Source organism: Bos taurus, chromosome 23 (assembly GCF_002263795.3).
Source record: "Bos taurus isolate L1 Dominette 01449 registration number 42190680 breed Hereford chromosome 23, ARS-UCD2.0, whole genome shotgun sequence".
NCBI classification, from domain to species: domain Eukaryota; kingdom Metazoa; phylum Chordata; class Mammalia; order Artiodactyla; family Bovidae; genus Bos; species Bos taurus.
In genome coordinates this window covers 36,509,326-36,525,707 of record NC_037350.1, presented here as the reverse complement: position 1 = coordinate 36,525,707, position 16,382 = coordinate 36,509,326, and the positions used below count along the sequence as shown (strand labels likewise).

General features: G+C 44.2%; 1 protein-coding gene across 1 annotated transcript; it reads left to right on the top strand.

The window, feature by feature from the left end:
- Window positions 1-3,169: 3,169 nt before the first annotated feature.
- Window positions 3,170-5,048, top strand: SOX4 (SRY-box transcription factor 4). The gene is given in 1 exon segment (NM_001078128.1): window positions 3,170-5,048. A coding segment is annotated over 1 exon segment (1,446 nt). The 5' UTR covers window positions 3,170-3,522; the 3' UTR covers window positions 4,969-5,048.
- Window positions 5,049-16,382: the final 11,334 nt, after the last annotated feature.

The following is a 16,382-nucleotide window of genomic DNA, read 5'->3' as shown; positions in this document are numbered from 1 at the left end:
TCAGATGTCTTACAACCATGGGGATGTCAGTTTCACTGGCAGTTGTTCTCCCTTAATAGCACGTGACCATGGTATGTCTGAAAGACATCAGTTAGATTTGTTGAAATATAGAAAATATACCTAACAATAGAAATAGGCCAGTGGCTATTTTTTAGTACACACATTAAGAAAAACAAATCTGCGTGTTTTAAACATAAAATCATTCTGAGTGCTTTAACTTCCACTTTTCTCTGATCTCATTCACTGGTAGAATCACAAATGGCTTTGGAAATATAATCAATGATACTGATTATTCACTCACTTTGACTGAAACATCACAAATTTAGTCACACCCTCAGATTATTAGTTGCTACAAATCTCAAACATAGTATTTATTCTTTTTTTATTCTGGTAAAATTATGGATTTTTAAAATAAATAATAAAATAAATAAATAATAGACCTCTTACAGTAATTTTTATGCCAGATTGAGAACATGTAGGGCTATGTTATAGTATGAATACCAAATAAAATGATGACACACCCAGCTTTGTTAGATGCAAAAGAGGTGTGGGTTTTTTGTTTTCAAGATTTGTTTCCCCTTCTAAAAGAAAAAAATATATATAACTTGGGTAGCTACTGGTCAAAAATTATTTGCTTCTACCCACAAAAACATTCTTGTTTGTGGTTGATCCTTAGAGATCCAGTCAGATGTTGCCAAAGGGTGTTCTTTCCAGTAAAATTCTACATCTGACAACCTGGGCCTCTCCCCAGCCTACATACTCTAAAAGTTTGACAAGATTAATAGAAATCTGCTGCCCAGCACTAGTTTGATCAGAATTGAAAGCTGACTTAATTATGTTAGGTTAGCCCTACCTAACCACTTATCACTGGCTTATAGAAAAACAGTTTTACTATTATAGTTTTAAGGAATACCAATCTTTGTTATAATTTTAATTTTCATACCTTAGAACAAAAGAGATGTCTGTGGCCAAATTAACATGTATTTTGACTACCTGGGAACTTTTTTTTGCCATATTCTTCACAATGCTCTTCATGAGGCTTCTTTTCAAATCATCAGGATGACTGGGTTGCCAGTGTGGTCCTTGGATGGTTCACATCCATGATCTGTGATGATTTTTTCACATCAGTGACCTCCCTCGATTTTAGTCGAACAACATGCTGCTTTTACTAGAGGGAATGTCTCTGGAATCTGAATTATCATGAAGGATAATATAGTATTCACTGAGGGCTTACTATATATCAACCTCACTGAACTCCCACAAAACACTATATAAAGTAGTTCCTAGTGTTCCCATATCACTGATGAGGAAAACTGAGACTTGGTCACATCCCCAGAGTCACAAGACTAGTAAGAAAGACTAGCAGCAAGGTCTAATATAAATTCAGAAGTTCCATTCTTTTTTGCTACTAGTTATCATTGCCTTTTACAGTGTCACTGTGCTTTGGCCTTTTAATTCCATTTGATTGAAGTAACGAACATATAGGAGAAAATATAAAGGAGAGGAGGAGGAGGGTTTGGGGAAGAGAGGATGAAGCGTGAAGCTATCTTTAATTTTGAAAATGTGGAAAACTAATACTTACAAAGTAAAGCTGATTCCCATCCTTTACTCACCATTATCTTCTTACACAAAACTACGGAAATTCTCCTATTAACTATGGAACACTGCCTATTGTGTTCCAGTGGAAAGCTCCTCTGTTTGGGCTACCCAGGATTTACGACTGTGTGTGCTGTGCTGTGTGCTCAGCCGTGTCTAGCTCTTTGCAACCCTGTGGATTGTAACCCATGAGGTTCCTCTGTCCATGGGATTTTTCCAGGCAAGAATACTGGAGTGGATTGCCATTTCCTCCTCCAAGGGGATCTTCCTGGCCCAGGGATGGAACCCAGTCTCCCTTGTCTCCTACATTCTCAGGCAAATTCTTTACCACACTGCGCCACTAGGGAAGCCCATCCAGGATTCAAAGGGGAGTTTAAATCATTCAATAACTATAGTTAACCCCTGTTTGGTTAAGAGAGCAAGAAATTATTGCCCCCCAAAATCCTCTTTTCTGCCTTCCAACAAACAGCACCAAAATAGCTCTGAAGGGATTAACACAATACATCAACATCTGTGCTGTACCTGGAATTGTTAAAATAATAGTGATGACAGGTGTCTAGGTACCACTTTCTTAATGGTTTTCAATATCTGTTGATTTATTTTCATAGCTTTCCCTCCCTCTTTTACATCCTTGGCTTTATGAAGGAGCCGAGGAACAGATTTTGCACTAAAGGCTGATTCTCTATTCCAATACTGAAAAGAACTAATAAAAATAATCACTTGGCTTTTAAGCAGAAAGCTTCCATTTACAGTATTTCACCCTTCCCCCTCTTCTAAGCCCCTTGTTATCTAACATAATGGTTAGAATACATTTCCGTCTCTCCCCTTAATAATTTCATGCATTAACATCCTCTTCACACACCACACACACACACGCAGGCACGCACAGCAAAAGGAAAAAAGAGGCAGCAGAAATCTCAGCTGTACTTCTAGCCCTTTTAAAAAGTTTGCTCTGTAAATTGGAATGAGGTCAGATTTGGAGCTTCTCATTGCACGCGGAGATTATTATTGCATCGGGTTCCAAGCCAATGGGAAGCCCGGGGGAGGGGCTTGGCACGAGGAAGCGTTGGTTACAGCGGCTGATTGGCCGCGGCCAAGACTGGGAAAGGATAAAGAGGCGCGAGGCGGAATTGGGGTCCGCTCTAAGCTGCAGCAAGGGAAACCGTGTGTGAGAGGAAGAGGCCTGTTTCGCTCTGGGTCTCTAGTTCTTGCACGCTCTTTAAGAGTCTGCACTGGAGGAACTCTGCCATTACCAGCTCCCTTCTTGCAGGAGGGAGGGGGAAACATACATTTATTCATGCCAGTCTGTTGCATGAAGCCTTTCTGGCGTCCTACCTTGCAACAAAATAATTGCACAAACTCCTTAGTGCCGATTCCGCCCACAGAGAGTCCTGGAGCCAGAGCCTTTTCTGCTTTGCATTGTAAGAGAGGGACTAACTGATAGAGACTATGTCGCTTTCCTGAGCTTCTGAGAGCGCTCGCGAACTGGAATCAACTGCTTCAGGGGAAGGAAAAAAAAAAAAAAAAAGACTTGCCTGGGAGGCGGCGAGAAACTTGTATTGGAAGCTTCAGCAACCAGCATTCGAGAAACTCCTCTCCACTTTAGCACCGTCTCCAGGACGCAGAGCCGAGAGACAGCGCAAACTGCGGCGCGGTGAGAGAGAAGAGCTAGAGAGAGGGAGATTCTCCAGCCTGGGAACTATAACTCCTCTGCTTGAGGCGGAGTGCTCCCGCCCCGCATCTTTTTGGAGACTTTTCTCTCTTCGCCCACCTCCGCCCCGGCCAGGAGTTGAGCCGCCCGCTCGACCGCCGCGCACGTCCCCTCGCTCGGCGTGCGCTTGGTCCCGGGAGCCAGGAGGGCCCGGCGATCGCGCCGCGGCCGCCGCGAGGGTGTGAGCGCGCGTGGGCGCCCGCCGAGCCGGGGCCATGGTGCAGCAAACCAACAACGCCGAGAACACGGAAGCGCTGCTCGCCGGCGAGAGCTCGGACTCGGGCGCCGGCCTCGAGCTGGGCATCGCCTCCTCCCCCACGCCGGGCTCCACCGCCTCCACGGGCGGCAAGGCCGACGACCCGAGCTGGTGCAAGACGCCGAGTGGGCACATCAAAAGGCCCATGAACGCCTTTATGGTGTGGTCGCAGATCGAGCGGCGCAAGATCATGGAGCAGTCACCCGACATGCACAACGCCGAGATCTCCAAGCGGCTGGGCAAACGCTGGAAGCTGCTCAAAGATAGCGACAAGATCCCTTTCATTCGGGAGGCGGAGCGGCTGCGCCTCAAGCACATGGCTGACTACCCCGACTACAAGTACCGGCCCAGGAAGAAGGTGAAGTCCGGCAACGCCAACTCGGGCTCCGCGGCCGCCGCCGCCTCCAAGCCTGGGGAGAAGGGCGACAAGGTCGGTGGCAGCGGCCACGGGGGCGGCGGCGGCGGGGGCAGCCACGCGGGGGGAGGAGGCGGCGGCGGCGCGAGCGGTGGCGGCGCCAACTCCAAACCCGCGCAGAAAAAGAGCTGCGGCTCCAAAGTGGCGGGCGGCGGGGTCGGCAAGCCCCACGCCAAGCTCATCCTGGCGGGCGGCGGCGGGAAGGCGGCGGCGGCGACCGCCTCCGCCTCCTCCTCGTCGTCGTCGTCCTCGTTCGCCGCCGAGCAGGCGGGGGCCGCCGCCCTGTTGCCCCTGGGCGCCGCCGCCGCGGCCGCCGACCACCACTCGCTGTACAAGGCGCGGACTCCCGGCGCCTCGGCCTCGGCGGCGGCCTCGGCCTCGGCCGGCCTGGCGGCCCCGGGCAAACACCCGGCGGAGAAGAAGGTGAAGCGCGTCTACCTGTTCGGCGGCCTGGGCGCGTCGTCCTCGCCCGTCGGCGGCGTGGGCGCGGGGGCCGACCCCAGCGACCCCCTGGGCCTGTACGAGGAAGGGGGCGCCGGTTGCTCGCCCGACGGGCCGAGCCTGAGCGGCCGCAGCAGCGCCGCCTCATCGCCGGCCGCCGGCCGCTCGCCCGCCGACCACCGTAGCTACGCCAGCCTGCGCGCCGCCTCGCCCGCCCCGTCCAGCGCGCCCTCGCACGCGTCCTCGTCGGCCTCGTCCTCCTCCTCCTCCTCGTCGTCGTCCTCCTCCTCCTCGTCATCGGGCTCGTCGTCCTCCGACGACGAGTTCGAAGACGACCTGCTCGACCTGAACCCCAGCTCAAACTTTGAGAGCATGTCCCTGGGCAGCTTCAGCTCGTCGTCGGCGCTGGACCGGGATCTGGATTTTAACTTCGAACCCGGCTCCGGCTCGCATTTCGAGTTCCCGGACTACTGCACGCCCGAGGTGAGCGAGATGATCTCGGGAGACTGGCTGGAGTCCAGCATCTCCAACCTGGTCTTCACCTACTGAAGGGCGCGCGGGCTGGGAGAGAGAGGGACGGGGCGGGTGGTGGGGTGGGGGGAGGACCTGAGAGGAAAATGAAAAAGAAAAAAAAAAAAAAAAAAGCGAACAGAGAAAAGAGTTGCAAGAGAAAAGGGAAAACAAGAGGGGGGAAAAAAAAAAAGGAAAAGGAGAAAAAAAAAAAAGTGAGCAGGGCCGGCTTCGGCCGCGTCCGGGTGGTCGGAGAGCAACGCCACGGCGTCTGGGGACCCGCGCTCCCAACCCCCATCTCGCCGGCCGGAGAGACGCGGCGGAGGCGGAGGTAGACAGGGGCGACCTTTTATTGTTGTTCTTGGTGGTGTTGATGGCGAAAAAAGCGACTTCGAGTTTCCTCCCCTTTGCTGGAAGAGACCCCCCCCCACCACCACCACCAGCCCTTCCAACGAGCTTCCGGACTTGTGTGCACCCCCGGCCAGAAGCCGAGTTGGTAGTTTTCTAGCGACTGAAGGAATCGTCTGTTCCTCTCTGATCGCTCCCTCGGTGTTTTGGGGCTATTTTACTTGGTTTTTTGTTTTTTTGATCCGGAGGGGAGGGGGACTCCGGCATGCCCCCGGAGGGGTTTTGTTCTCAGCATCCTCGCCCCCATTCTCCCCCCACCCCCCACCCTCCCAAGAAGACCGAAGGCTCCGGGGCGTCGAATTTGACCGCTTGCGGGGATAGGGGAGTCGCAAGGGCCCCAGCGCCGGGACTGAAAGACTCCACGCTGGCGTATTCCCGTTTTGTTTTTGGAGGGCTTTTTTTTTTTCCCCCTCCCCCTCCCCCGCCTGCCCCCCCCTCTTTTTTTGCCTTTTTTTTTTTTCTTCCCCTGCCCCTGCAGCCAGAGGAGGAGACGTTGAGTGACCGGCGCTCGGAAATGACCCGAGAACCTAGTTGGAAAGCCACACCAGCCAGGACGAGGGGCGGGGAGGAGAAGGCCACGAACTGGAAGGGGGGCGAGTAATAAAACTGAAATGGATTTGCACGTTCGGGAGAAGGTGGCGGCGTCTCCTGGGCCTCCGCCTCCTGCATCTCTGAAACCAGTGAGGTGAGACTTCACGGCCCCGCAGGCGCGGAGGAGAGGAGACTGTTCGATGTGGTACCCGGGGCAGTGGAGGGCGAGTGGTGTCGGGGGGGAAAAAAAGGTTTTTTGCTTCTCTTAATCGGAATCGTGATGGTGTTGGATTATTTCACTGGTGGGGTTAATATAGCATGTTATCCTGTCTATCTTTTAAAGATTTCTGTATTAAGACTGTTGAGCAGTTTTTAAAATAGTGTAGGATAATATAAAAAGCAGATAGATGGCGCTATGTTTGATTCCTACGACAGAAATTATCACCAGCTTTTTTTCATTCTTAACTCTTTAAAGGATTCAAACGCAACTCAAATCTGTGCTGGACTTTAAAAAAAACCAATTCAGGACCAAATTTTTTCTCAGTGTGTATGTGTTTATTCCTTATAGGTGTAAATGAGAAGACGTGTTTTTTTCCCTCACCGATGCTCCATCCTCGTATTTTTTTTTCCTTGTAAATGTAATCAGATGCCATTTTATATGTGGACGTATTTATACTGGCCAAACATTTTTTTTCTTATTTTGTCCCTTTTTTTTTTTTTTTTGCTTTCTTTTGCTTTGCTTTCTATTTACTTCCTTATTTCTTCTTTCCTTACTTTCTTTTTTCTTTCGTTTCTTTTTTTTTTTTTTTTTTGGTAGTTGTTGTTACCCACGCCATTTTACGTCTCCTTCACTGAAGGGCTAGAGTTTTAACTTTTAATTTTTTATATTTAAATGTAGACTTTTGACACTTTTAAAAAACAAAAAAAGACAAGAGAGATGAAAACGTTTGATTATTTTCTCAGTGTATTTTTGTAAAAAATATATAAAGGGGGTGTTAATCGGTGTAAATCGCTGTTTGGATTTCCTGATTTTATAATAAGGCGGCTGGTTAATATCTCACACAGTTTTAAAAAATCAGCCCCTAATTTCTCCATGTTTACACTTCAATCTGCAGGCTTCTTAAAGTGACAGTATCCCTTAACCTGCCACCAGTGTCCATCCTTTGACCTCAGCCCTATAAAAAGGGGAGGAGAATTAGCCAAACACTGTATGCTTTTAAAGAAAAACGAGTTTTTTTTTAAACAAAATACTGTTTTATGCAGAGGCTTTAAAACTGGTGCATTTACAGCAAAAAGGGATCCTGTAGCTTTAACTTGTAAACCACATCTTTTTTGCACTTTTTTTATAAACAAAAACGTGCCGTTTAAACCACTGGATCTATCTAAATGCCGATTTGAGTTCGCGACACTATGTACTGCGTTTTTCATTCTTGTATTTGACTATTTAATCCTTTCTACTTGTCGCTAAATATAATTGTTTTAGTCTTATGGCATGATGATAGCATATGTGTTCAGGTTTATAGCTGTTGTGTTTAAAGATTGAAAAAAGTGGAAAACATCTTTGTACATTTAAGTCTGTATTATAATAAAGCAAAAAGATTGTGTGTATGTATGTTTAATATAACATGACAGGCACTAGGACGTCTGCCTTTTAAGGCAGTTCCGTTAAGGGTTTTTGTTTTTAAACTTTTTTTTGCCATCCATCCTGTGCAATATGCCGTGTAGAATATTTGTCTGAAAATTCAAGGCCACAAAAAAACAATGTTTGGGGGAAAAAAGAAAAAGAAAAAAAAATCATGCCAGCTAATCATGTCAAGTTCACTGCCTGTCAGATTGTTGATATATACCTTCTGTAAATAACTTTTTTTGAGAAGGAAATAAAATCAGCTGGAACTGAACCCTAAATCTTGACTTTTGTCATTATTATGCCCAAAGCATAAGATTGGAAGGGCCCTAGGGCTTGTAGAGACTACATCATCTGCCCTAGCTTTGAAACAAGTGAGTTCTCAGGCCTGTTACATGCCATCTAATTGAGGAATAAATCTAAATTCCTCTCACTCAGATTGGGCAGGCACTAACCCTGAAACCATGTGTCAACTCTACACGCTTTCTAGGAATTTTCTGAGTTTACCCCCATTTAAATCAACGCCCATTGTCTTGAAATTTTAAAAAGAAGGGGAGGGGTAATGTGGACAGAATTCTTCACAGATAAAACCAGGTCCTAAAACTGCTTTCTCCTTGATTTGCCTAGATTTACCATCCAGCAGCAGCTAGAATTGTTTCTCACAGATTAGGAACAAAAAGGCTGTTAAATTATCAATATATTGTGGTGAAAGGCACTACCTGTTATGAGATAAAAAGTTGTAATCATTTTTTTTCCTCAAAAGCAAGAAACTTCACGTGGTGCCAACATCTTTGTGTGCCATGACCAATGTGGTTATTCCTGTCAGTGAAGGAGAAAAAGTACCTGGGATTTTCTAAGGCCTGTTAGTATTTGGTTTGCAGCCTGCAGTTTGCTAAGAGGCACTATTTCCTGTTTACTTTGAGGGTTAACAATTGCTATTAACTAACAAAGCCCATCTTCCCTTCCAAGTGTTTGTTTAAAACGTCTTCTTTATGTCTTCTGGTTTTTCAGCACTGGAGAAGAGGGGTTAATAAGACCTATGTGGAAATAACTCTTTAATCATCAAGGTTGCTTGTAGGTAAGGAAATCTCCATTCTAGAATGTACAAGTGGATGAAGAGATTTTTGGAGACCAAAACAAGGAATGTTTTCTGGTCAGTGAAAAGCAGTAATTCTACCCTCCAAAATAATGTAACTACTGCATTTCAGTGTAATTTCATCATTCAAAAATCATTTTAGCTACTAGAGTCCAAATTTTTATTACATGTATTCACTAATACATTTAGTTTTAATTGCACTTGTGTTCTGTAATTACGTTTTTTTTTAATTAAAAAATCAACTTGATATATTAGTCTCTTCAAATACACTTGTCTCTTCAAAGACTCTTCTAATGGCTTTTTGTTCATGGTAGTGATAACGATTGTTTAATTTTTTCAGATCCAAAATGTGAACACCTTGCCATAAATGAAGACTATGTGATATAATTTTTAAGTATATTTTTATTTCATAGGGTTCTCCTGCTAGAACAGCATTTATTGCCCCTTGACTTTCCACATAAAATCAGATACTTTAGCTGTTTAAGAATTTTGATAACATTTCTTTAAAAAGAAAAGCTTAAAACGTGTGATCTTCCTAGGAGGTGATAGAGTAGATGTAGGAAACATCTTTGTACTTCCTTTCCTCTGAATCAGTCTTTATTCATAAGGAACACTTATGTATTAGGTGGTAGGAAGGAATAAATCTGAGAAACCAAACAGTTTAGGATGACTTTTAACTTTCAGATAATTGGGATCAATAGAAGAGGATAAATTTCAGATTTTAAGAATAAAAGCCATTTTTATTTAAAAATACTGTTCTGACCCTGGGTTTGATTAGAAATATGAATTAGTACTAGTTGATAAGATAAGTAGGTTTTGTCAGTTCTAGTTAATTAACCTGTAAGTGGCAAGAAAAAAAATGTAAGCTAGTAGGGTGGACTGAGTGCCTGAATTTTGTGCTCATATTTGGAGGGGGCGGGCAGGGATACTGGAGGTATTAAGGATTTCCAAGGAAAATGGGAAAGCAAAGGGCTGGGAAGTGGACATACACATTTGCCAAGTCTTCCCTGTGTTTATAGGGTGTCCACGAGTCAGAACACGTGGTTTGGATAGTGAACGCTAGGGTTCCAGAATATTTAATCATAATTTAAAATAATTTATTTTATAGGAGCATTGGGATAGATCCAGATGTCAAGAAAACACTTAAGAATTCTGGTAGGGGGAAAAAAAAAAGAATTCTGGTAGGAATACAAATCCATCTCACCCGTTTGGATTTCTCAGGGCGGAAGGTTGGTACACTTTATTTTTCTTTGTGGTTATTTTTTTATGCCTTTTATTTTTTTCATCCTTTGAGTCCTGTACTACAGTATCTCTCTAACCCATATTTACTAATGTTTACCCTACCCCTCCGGGCTTCCCTGATGGCTCAGCTGGTAAAGAATCCAGCAGTAATGCAGGAGACCTGGGTTTGATTCCTGGGTTGGGAAGATCCCCTGGAGAAGGGAACAGCTACCCAATCCAGTTTTTTCACCTGGAAAATTGCATGGACTGTATAGTCCATGGGGTCGCAAAGAGTCCAATTCTGGAAAATTATCTCCCTATCCATTTTCAGATCTTCACTGGGTATCATTTGAAAACCATAGGAGGTGGGGAGAAGCCATTCCAGGCATCAGGGTGGTGGTCAGACTCTGCTGAAAAAAAAACTAGGGATAAAGCATAGAATTCACAGGCTCCATCCAAAGCCCTGCACAGAATGATTTTAGCCCACCTTTCCAGTTCTCCAAAAAGAATTCCCAGGCAGTCATCTCTCCCTTAAATTGTTGGAGGACAGGAAGCATGCCATAAACACTTGGTTTCCCCAACTTTACTGTCTCTGTTTCACTGCATAAAACACATTTGATTGTTATTTGTTAATTTTTCATATACGTTGTTGCAGTGGGCCTTTAAGAGCTTCCAAAATGTCTTTGCGTGTCAGGCTGTATTATGGCAGCTGTGGTAAGGAGTCTTGGATTTATTGAAAGCTTGGGTTACAATGCTGCATCTTAGACCGTCCAGCTATGAAGGCCGTTGGTCATCTCTTAGCCTCCTTAAGCCTCAGTGCTCTAAACTGCTAAATAGAAAGAAAACTCTGGACATAAAAAGCCGTTGTGAGAATCTAGTGGAGTGACACATGGAACATACCTGGCATCAGGCCTAGCCTCTTGGATGGGCTCATTAAGTGCTAGTTCCTTACCTCATGGGTTGTTCTAAAAAGATAATGCATGTCTAAGCCTAGCACAGTGCAAGCAAATACAGCAGGTACCAATTTCTTAAAATGAAATGCCTGGAATCGGTATCTTCCAATCTGGTACATGAGCCCACACATCATAGAATCACCCTAGGATTCTAGCTAAGGGCAGAGATTATGAAGATTATTGGATTCTGGGGGTGGGACCCTAATAAGCCCCCAGATAGCAGGCTCACTATCTGGAATGCGGTATGTGTTCTCCAAGGATGCAAAGCAGTTTTGTGTGTACCAATGCACAAATGAGTTACAACTTGGACCTTAAAAGAACAAATCTGCAGGGTAAAGGAAGGCTTTCACATGAAGCTGGAGGATCTCTGCCTCCATGGTTGTTTAGCATATTTTCCTAATAAATATGCAACGAGGACTTATTCGCGCCTTTTGCTCAATGGAGAAAGGGAATTGAGAGTGGCTCAATGGGGTCACAAGGTCAGAAGTGAGAGAAACCAGCCCTGGAACCCCTTTTCTTGAGCCCTGCTCCTGATTTCCAGAAATAGGTGTCCTCTCTACTTCAACCAGAGAGACTTAACCAGGCCTGGGCCATAGAGGACTGGGAGCCTTCTGACTTCCTGTGCATGTCCCAAGGATGCTCTGTAACCTCCCTCATTGAGAGGGTAAGTGTAAGTGATTAGCTGTGCATATGTATCTATCTAATATATTCCATTTCAATGAATGTTAACTAAGATCAAAGGTCAACTCAGGAACTGAGTTTTAGAAGAAGTACCTGAGGCAGAATAGAATCAACTGTATAAACACGGTGAGTGGAACTTCTGCTTTGTTATCAAAAAGGGAGATCACTGGAAATTATTCAGGGGAGTGTACTCAGACTTTATAGAGAGGGCCGCAGCATACCCATTATACCCTAATGAGATTGACCGTTGACTACAGTTAACTTGAAGGGTTTTATGGTTTCCTGCATGTGTTGTTTTCCTTCTTGATGTTAAGAAGAAGATTAAAAAAGAAACACACCTTCCATCACCAAACAGTATTTCCCAGAGGGCTCTTGGATCACGCTGCTGCATTTTGGTCTCTGTCTTAGTTAACAATGCACCTTCATGCGTGTGTGTGTCTGTGGATCCAGGTGATAATAAATTTAGCCCATTTTATTTTCTTCTGACAGGTTCAATTCAGGGCAGTTGGTTTATGGAGTACTGCCAAACAGTCCCGGCCCAAGTCAAGTCAGGGCAGGAAGCTTCAAGTGAAAGCCTTCCTTTACCCTGCAGATTTGTTCTTTTAAGGTCCAAGTTGTAACTCATTTGTGCATTGGTACACAAAATCGCTTTGCATCCTTGGAGAACACATACCGTATTCAAATGATATTCCATTTGAAATTGTTTTAAGCATAGGACATAAGAGAACAAATACCATATTTATCATCATTTAGCCTGCTTGGGACTTTAGATATTTTCCCCAATATCTAATTCTTTGGGCGAGTTATAAGACAACGAATGAATGTGCTATTTCCTTTCACAACATACAGCTGAAAGACAGGAGGCAAATGAAAACACTGAACGTTATCTTTAGTAGGCTCTCAGCAGAAGTGAATGCCCAGCAGCGCGGCAAGATGATTGGCTCGAGCGTATGGTGCATGGAACTGCTCTTATAAAAGCTGAGCAGCCAGGCCCTGTTTAATGATCAATTAGCTCCCGTTGTATGTGTGGTTAATTGGCACTTTCTTACCAGGGCTTGTCCTAACTTCCCTGGCTCCAGCACCTAAAACCTGTGAAAATAGTCTCTTCTGGAACTCCTGACCTTCAGTCTTGGCCTCTGCTTTCTCCCTCCCCTTTCCCACACTCCCCGTGCTGGCCTTTTATCTCGCTTGTTTGCCAATCCCCTGAGACTCTGAATAATTTATTTGAAGTTCCTGGGAAGTTGTGGGGGCTGCAGTCTCAAAACACATTGCACTTTGTTCCTCCTCCGGCAGAAGTAGATCCTGAAGCCTTTGTTTGAAAGAGGTGGTGCTAAGGATGTTTGGGAATTTGCTAACAGTTTTAATTTGATTTTGGGGTGTGCACCCGGTGAATCCAAAAGCTGGAGAGGGGGGAAGCGGGTGGGGGGCAAGGGAGGTGTTGCCAAGGGCAAAAATTACTTTGCTTTTTCCCAGACTATTTAAAAATAGTGTCTCAAGATTTTAATAGGTGTTCTGTGGTCAAGTAAATTAAAGAAATGCTGGTTAAGAAGATTCCCATTTTTTAAAATTGTTCTATCAATGTATGTTTATTCGTATCTGTGCAAACATATTAGAACTTTTCTTGAGTAACTCCTAGAAATAGAATTGCTGAATCTTAGTGTTACAGACATTGGCTTGTGACAGTTTTTCCACCCTGGAGTTGGTTAGGTGTAAAGTGGGGTGGGTGTTGAGAAAACTCAGCGATAGGTCTAGTGAACCAAGATTAAAAATTAAGTTAGACTTTGAAACAATCACTTTACAGTTCTCTCCTCCCGCCCAGAGGGTGAATAGATTGTTTTCACGTGTAAAAAAGGACATCTGCAAATGGTTTTGAGGTGATTTTTCTGTCCCTAGTGTCTGATAACAGTACACAATTCAAAAAACAGAACAATTACAGAAATACCCTTGACCCCTGCATGGTGACTAAGTATAGGGATTTTAAATGAAACATAAGGACAGGGATCAACTCCCTCTGGTCTTTTTCTCCTGCTATTAGAATTCACCAGGCTCATTCTCATTCCTGTGTTATTGGCTCTAATTTTTTTTAGGCTCTGTGATTGCAAGAAACAGACTCACTCAAGTAACTTGACCTCATGGGGCTTTACTACAAAGAAAAGCATGATTGTCAGAGAATTAGATATTTCATGAGACTTCTGAGAGAAATATTCAGAATACATGGCTCAAGGGAGCAGGTTAATCAGCTGCCTAATTCAACATCAAGACTGCAAAAATATTAATACTGACCAGATAGTCTCTTGGATTTCCTGTGTGTCTTGACTGTCTCCCAACAACAAATTCTTGATTCTCCATATTTAATTCTTCAAATTCCCTTTTAAGTCAGAACTTCATGTGATCAGTTACTTTATCAGCTACTTGCCAGGCAGTAAATCGGCTGCTTGGGGGTTATATGGACCAATCATTGAGTATTGTTGCTGTTCAGTCCCTAAGTCATGTCCAACTCTCTGTGACCCCATGAACTTAGCACGCCAGGCTCTTCTGCCCTCCTCCAGCTCCCAGAATTTGCTCAAATTCATGTCCACTGAGTCAATGACGCTACCTAACCATCTTTTCCTCTGCTGACCCCTTCTCTTTTTGCCTTCAATATTTCCCAGCATCAAAGTCTTTTCCAGTGAGTCGGCTCTTTGTATCAGGTGGCCATAGTATTGGAGCTTCAGCATCAGTCCTTCCGATGAGTTCAGGCTTGATTTCCTTTAGGATGGACCAGTTGGACCTCCTTGCAGTCCAAGGGACTCTCAAGAGTCTTCTCCAGCACCACAGTTTAAAAGCATCAGTTCTTCGGTGCTCAGCCTTCTTTATAGTCCAACTCTCACATCCGTACATACCTACTGGAAAAACCATAGTTTTGACTGTATGGACCTTTGTCAGCCAAGTGATGTCTGCTTTTTAGTACACTGTCTAGGTTTGTCATAGTTTTCCTTCCAAGAAGCAAGTGTCTTTTAACCCACTGATTAGTTGAGTATATTCTTCCCTCTCCCATCCCCCCTGTTTATCTTTGCTCCTAGGCTGTGAAAGCCTTCATACTTCCTCTTACATTCCTTCTGTGTACTTTGTTCCTCCTCTGGCAGAAGGAGGTGGTGCTGAGTACATTGGGGAATTTGCTAACAGTTTTAATTTGATCAAAAGTGTTACTGTATACTCCAGGATGGCAAGCCCAAGATCCACAGAGCATGTACCCCTCCTCCCCCACCATCCATAGTATCCTCACTTGGAAGGGTTTGGTTTTTATCTTCTTAATTGATTTTTTTTTCCCCCTGTAGCTTTAATTTTGTCACTAGGACTTAAGAGATATAATATCACTGAGATTAAGTGTTTATACTAAGTGAGATTAAACACTGTATTCTAAAGAGAGTGCTCAACATTAGGGGCCAGAGAAAGCCCCTACCCCAATTATCCAGAGCAGAATTGATCGTAACCTGATGAATATTCTCCTTTTCGCCTTCCCACCCCCCAAGTCCAAGTAAGCAGAAGACTGGAGAAAGGGAAAGAAGAGAGTCAGAGACCTGAAACATCTTTGAGGGAAGCACAGTGGGTCCTCACACCATTGTATTTGGTCGTCAGCTTAGCTCTTCTGCCAGAGAAAGAAGGGGAGACAGCTTGGAGTGGTGGGGATGGGGGGGAGCGGTGGGGGGAGCCTTATACCGTTTGACTCAGAAAGGGTGTGAGTTTGCACAGGTCAAGTACACTGAAGTAGGGAGTCTGAGAAGACTATAGGGAGTACTTTGTGCAGCAGGAATAGAGTGGTAAGGGAGAATCCAAGCTGGCATCTTCTAGGACAGAGGAAAAAAATAGGGCTGTTGTGTAGAAGAATCAACATATATGCCCTTGGGAAAAACAGTATTTGGGTGCCCACCCTTCAGCAAGCCATCAGTGACTATAGGTCTTCGCTACAGAATCAGCACAAAGTCAGGACTCGAGTCCCAGCCAATTCAGTAAAGGGATATTCATGGTTTTTGTCCTTGCTCCCTTCCCCAACACAGTGGAGGAGCTGGGCTTTGGAATAACATGAGGAGAAAGGATTCTTAGACTCCATGCTGCTGAAGTTGACTCTGGAAGGGAGAGGAGATTTGAATCCAGTTTGAGAGTAAATGTAAAATTGTATTCACTTCTTAAAAAATTGAAACTGAGTAGAAAGATATGAACCATACCACCATTAAATGGTTTTTTTTTTCTTATCACACTATATTCTACAGGTGGAACATCTATGTGGCAAATTCACAAAAGATATTTCGGGATGGGTGTGAGGCCATTTTATAAATAAAAAGAATGTCTCTTCTCTCTAGTCATCACAAAGCCCTGGATTCACGACCCACTTTCTTTCCCCTTTAGACAGAGGTGCTCAAAGAAATCCACATGTAAACACACAACCAGAACAGTTCCTCTTTCCGCTATTTTACATTAAAAATTTTGCCTAAAAAAAAAAATTCACTGCTTTAAGATAAGATCATAGAATTTTGAACTTTTTAGATGACAAAAAAATTAGGGGCCTATTGACCTACATTGATCCTACCAAACCCCCCACCTCCCAAATAACCCTGGAAAGCAGTCCATGCTCCCAAATTATTATTGTCAACATTGTGATTAGAATTCCTGTCCCCTCGAAATAAAATAAAACTCAGTATCTTTCTTTGAGGACTTCTGTTAGGTAGGTGTTGGAAGAACATCAATGTGATTGAAACTTTTAAATGATCCTCAGCTTCTTAACTGCTAAACATATTTACATTTTAAAAAGATGATGTTATGTTTAATAAAGCTGTTCATTTGTAGAAGGGTGAGTTATTTGACAAGATGAAGTAAGAACATTCAGGAAATGGGGAGATTTCTTTAGCTGTAGGTTAGTAATTTGGCCTCTATTTTGGCAGATTCACAGGTAGCAGCCTTG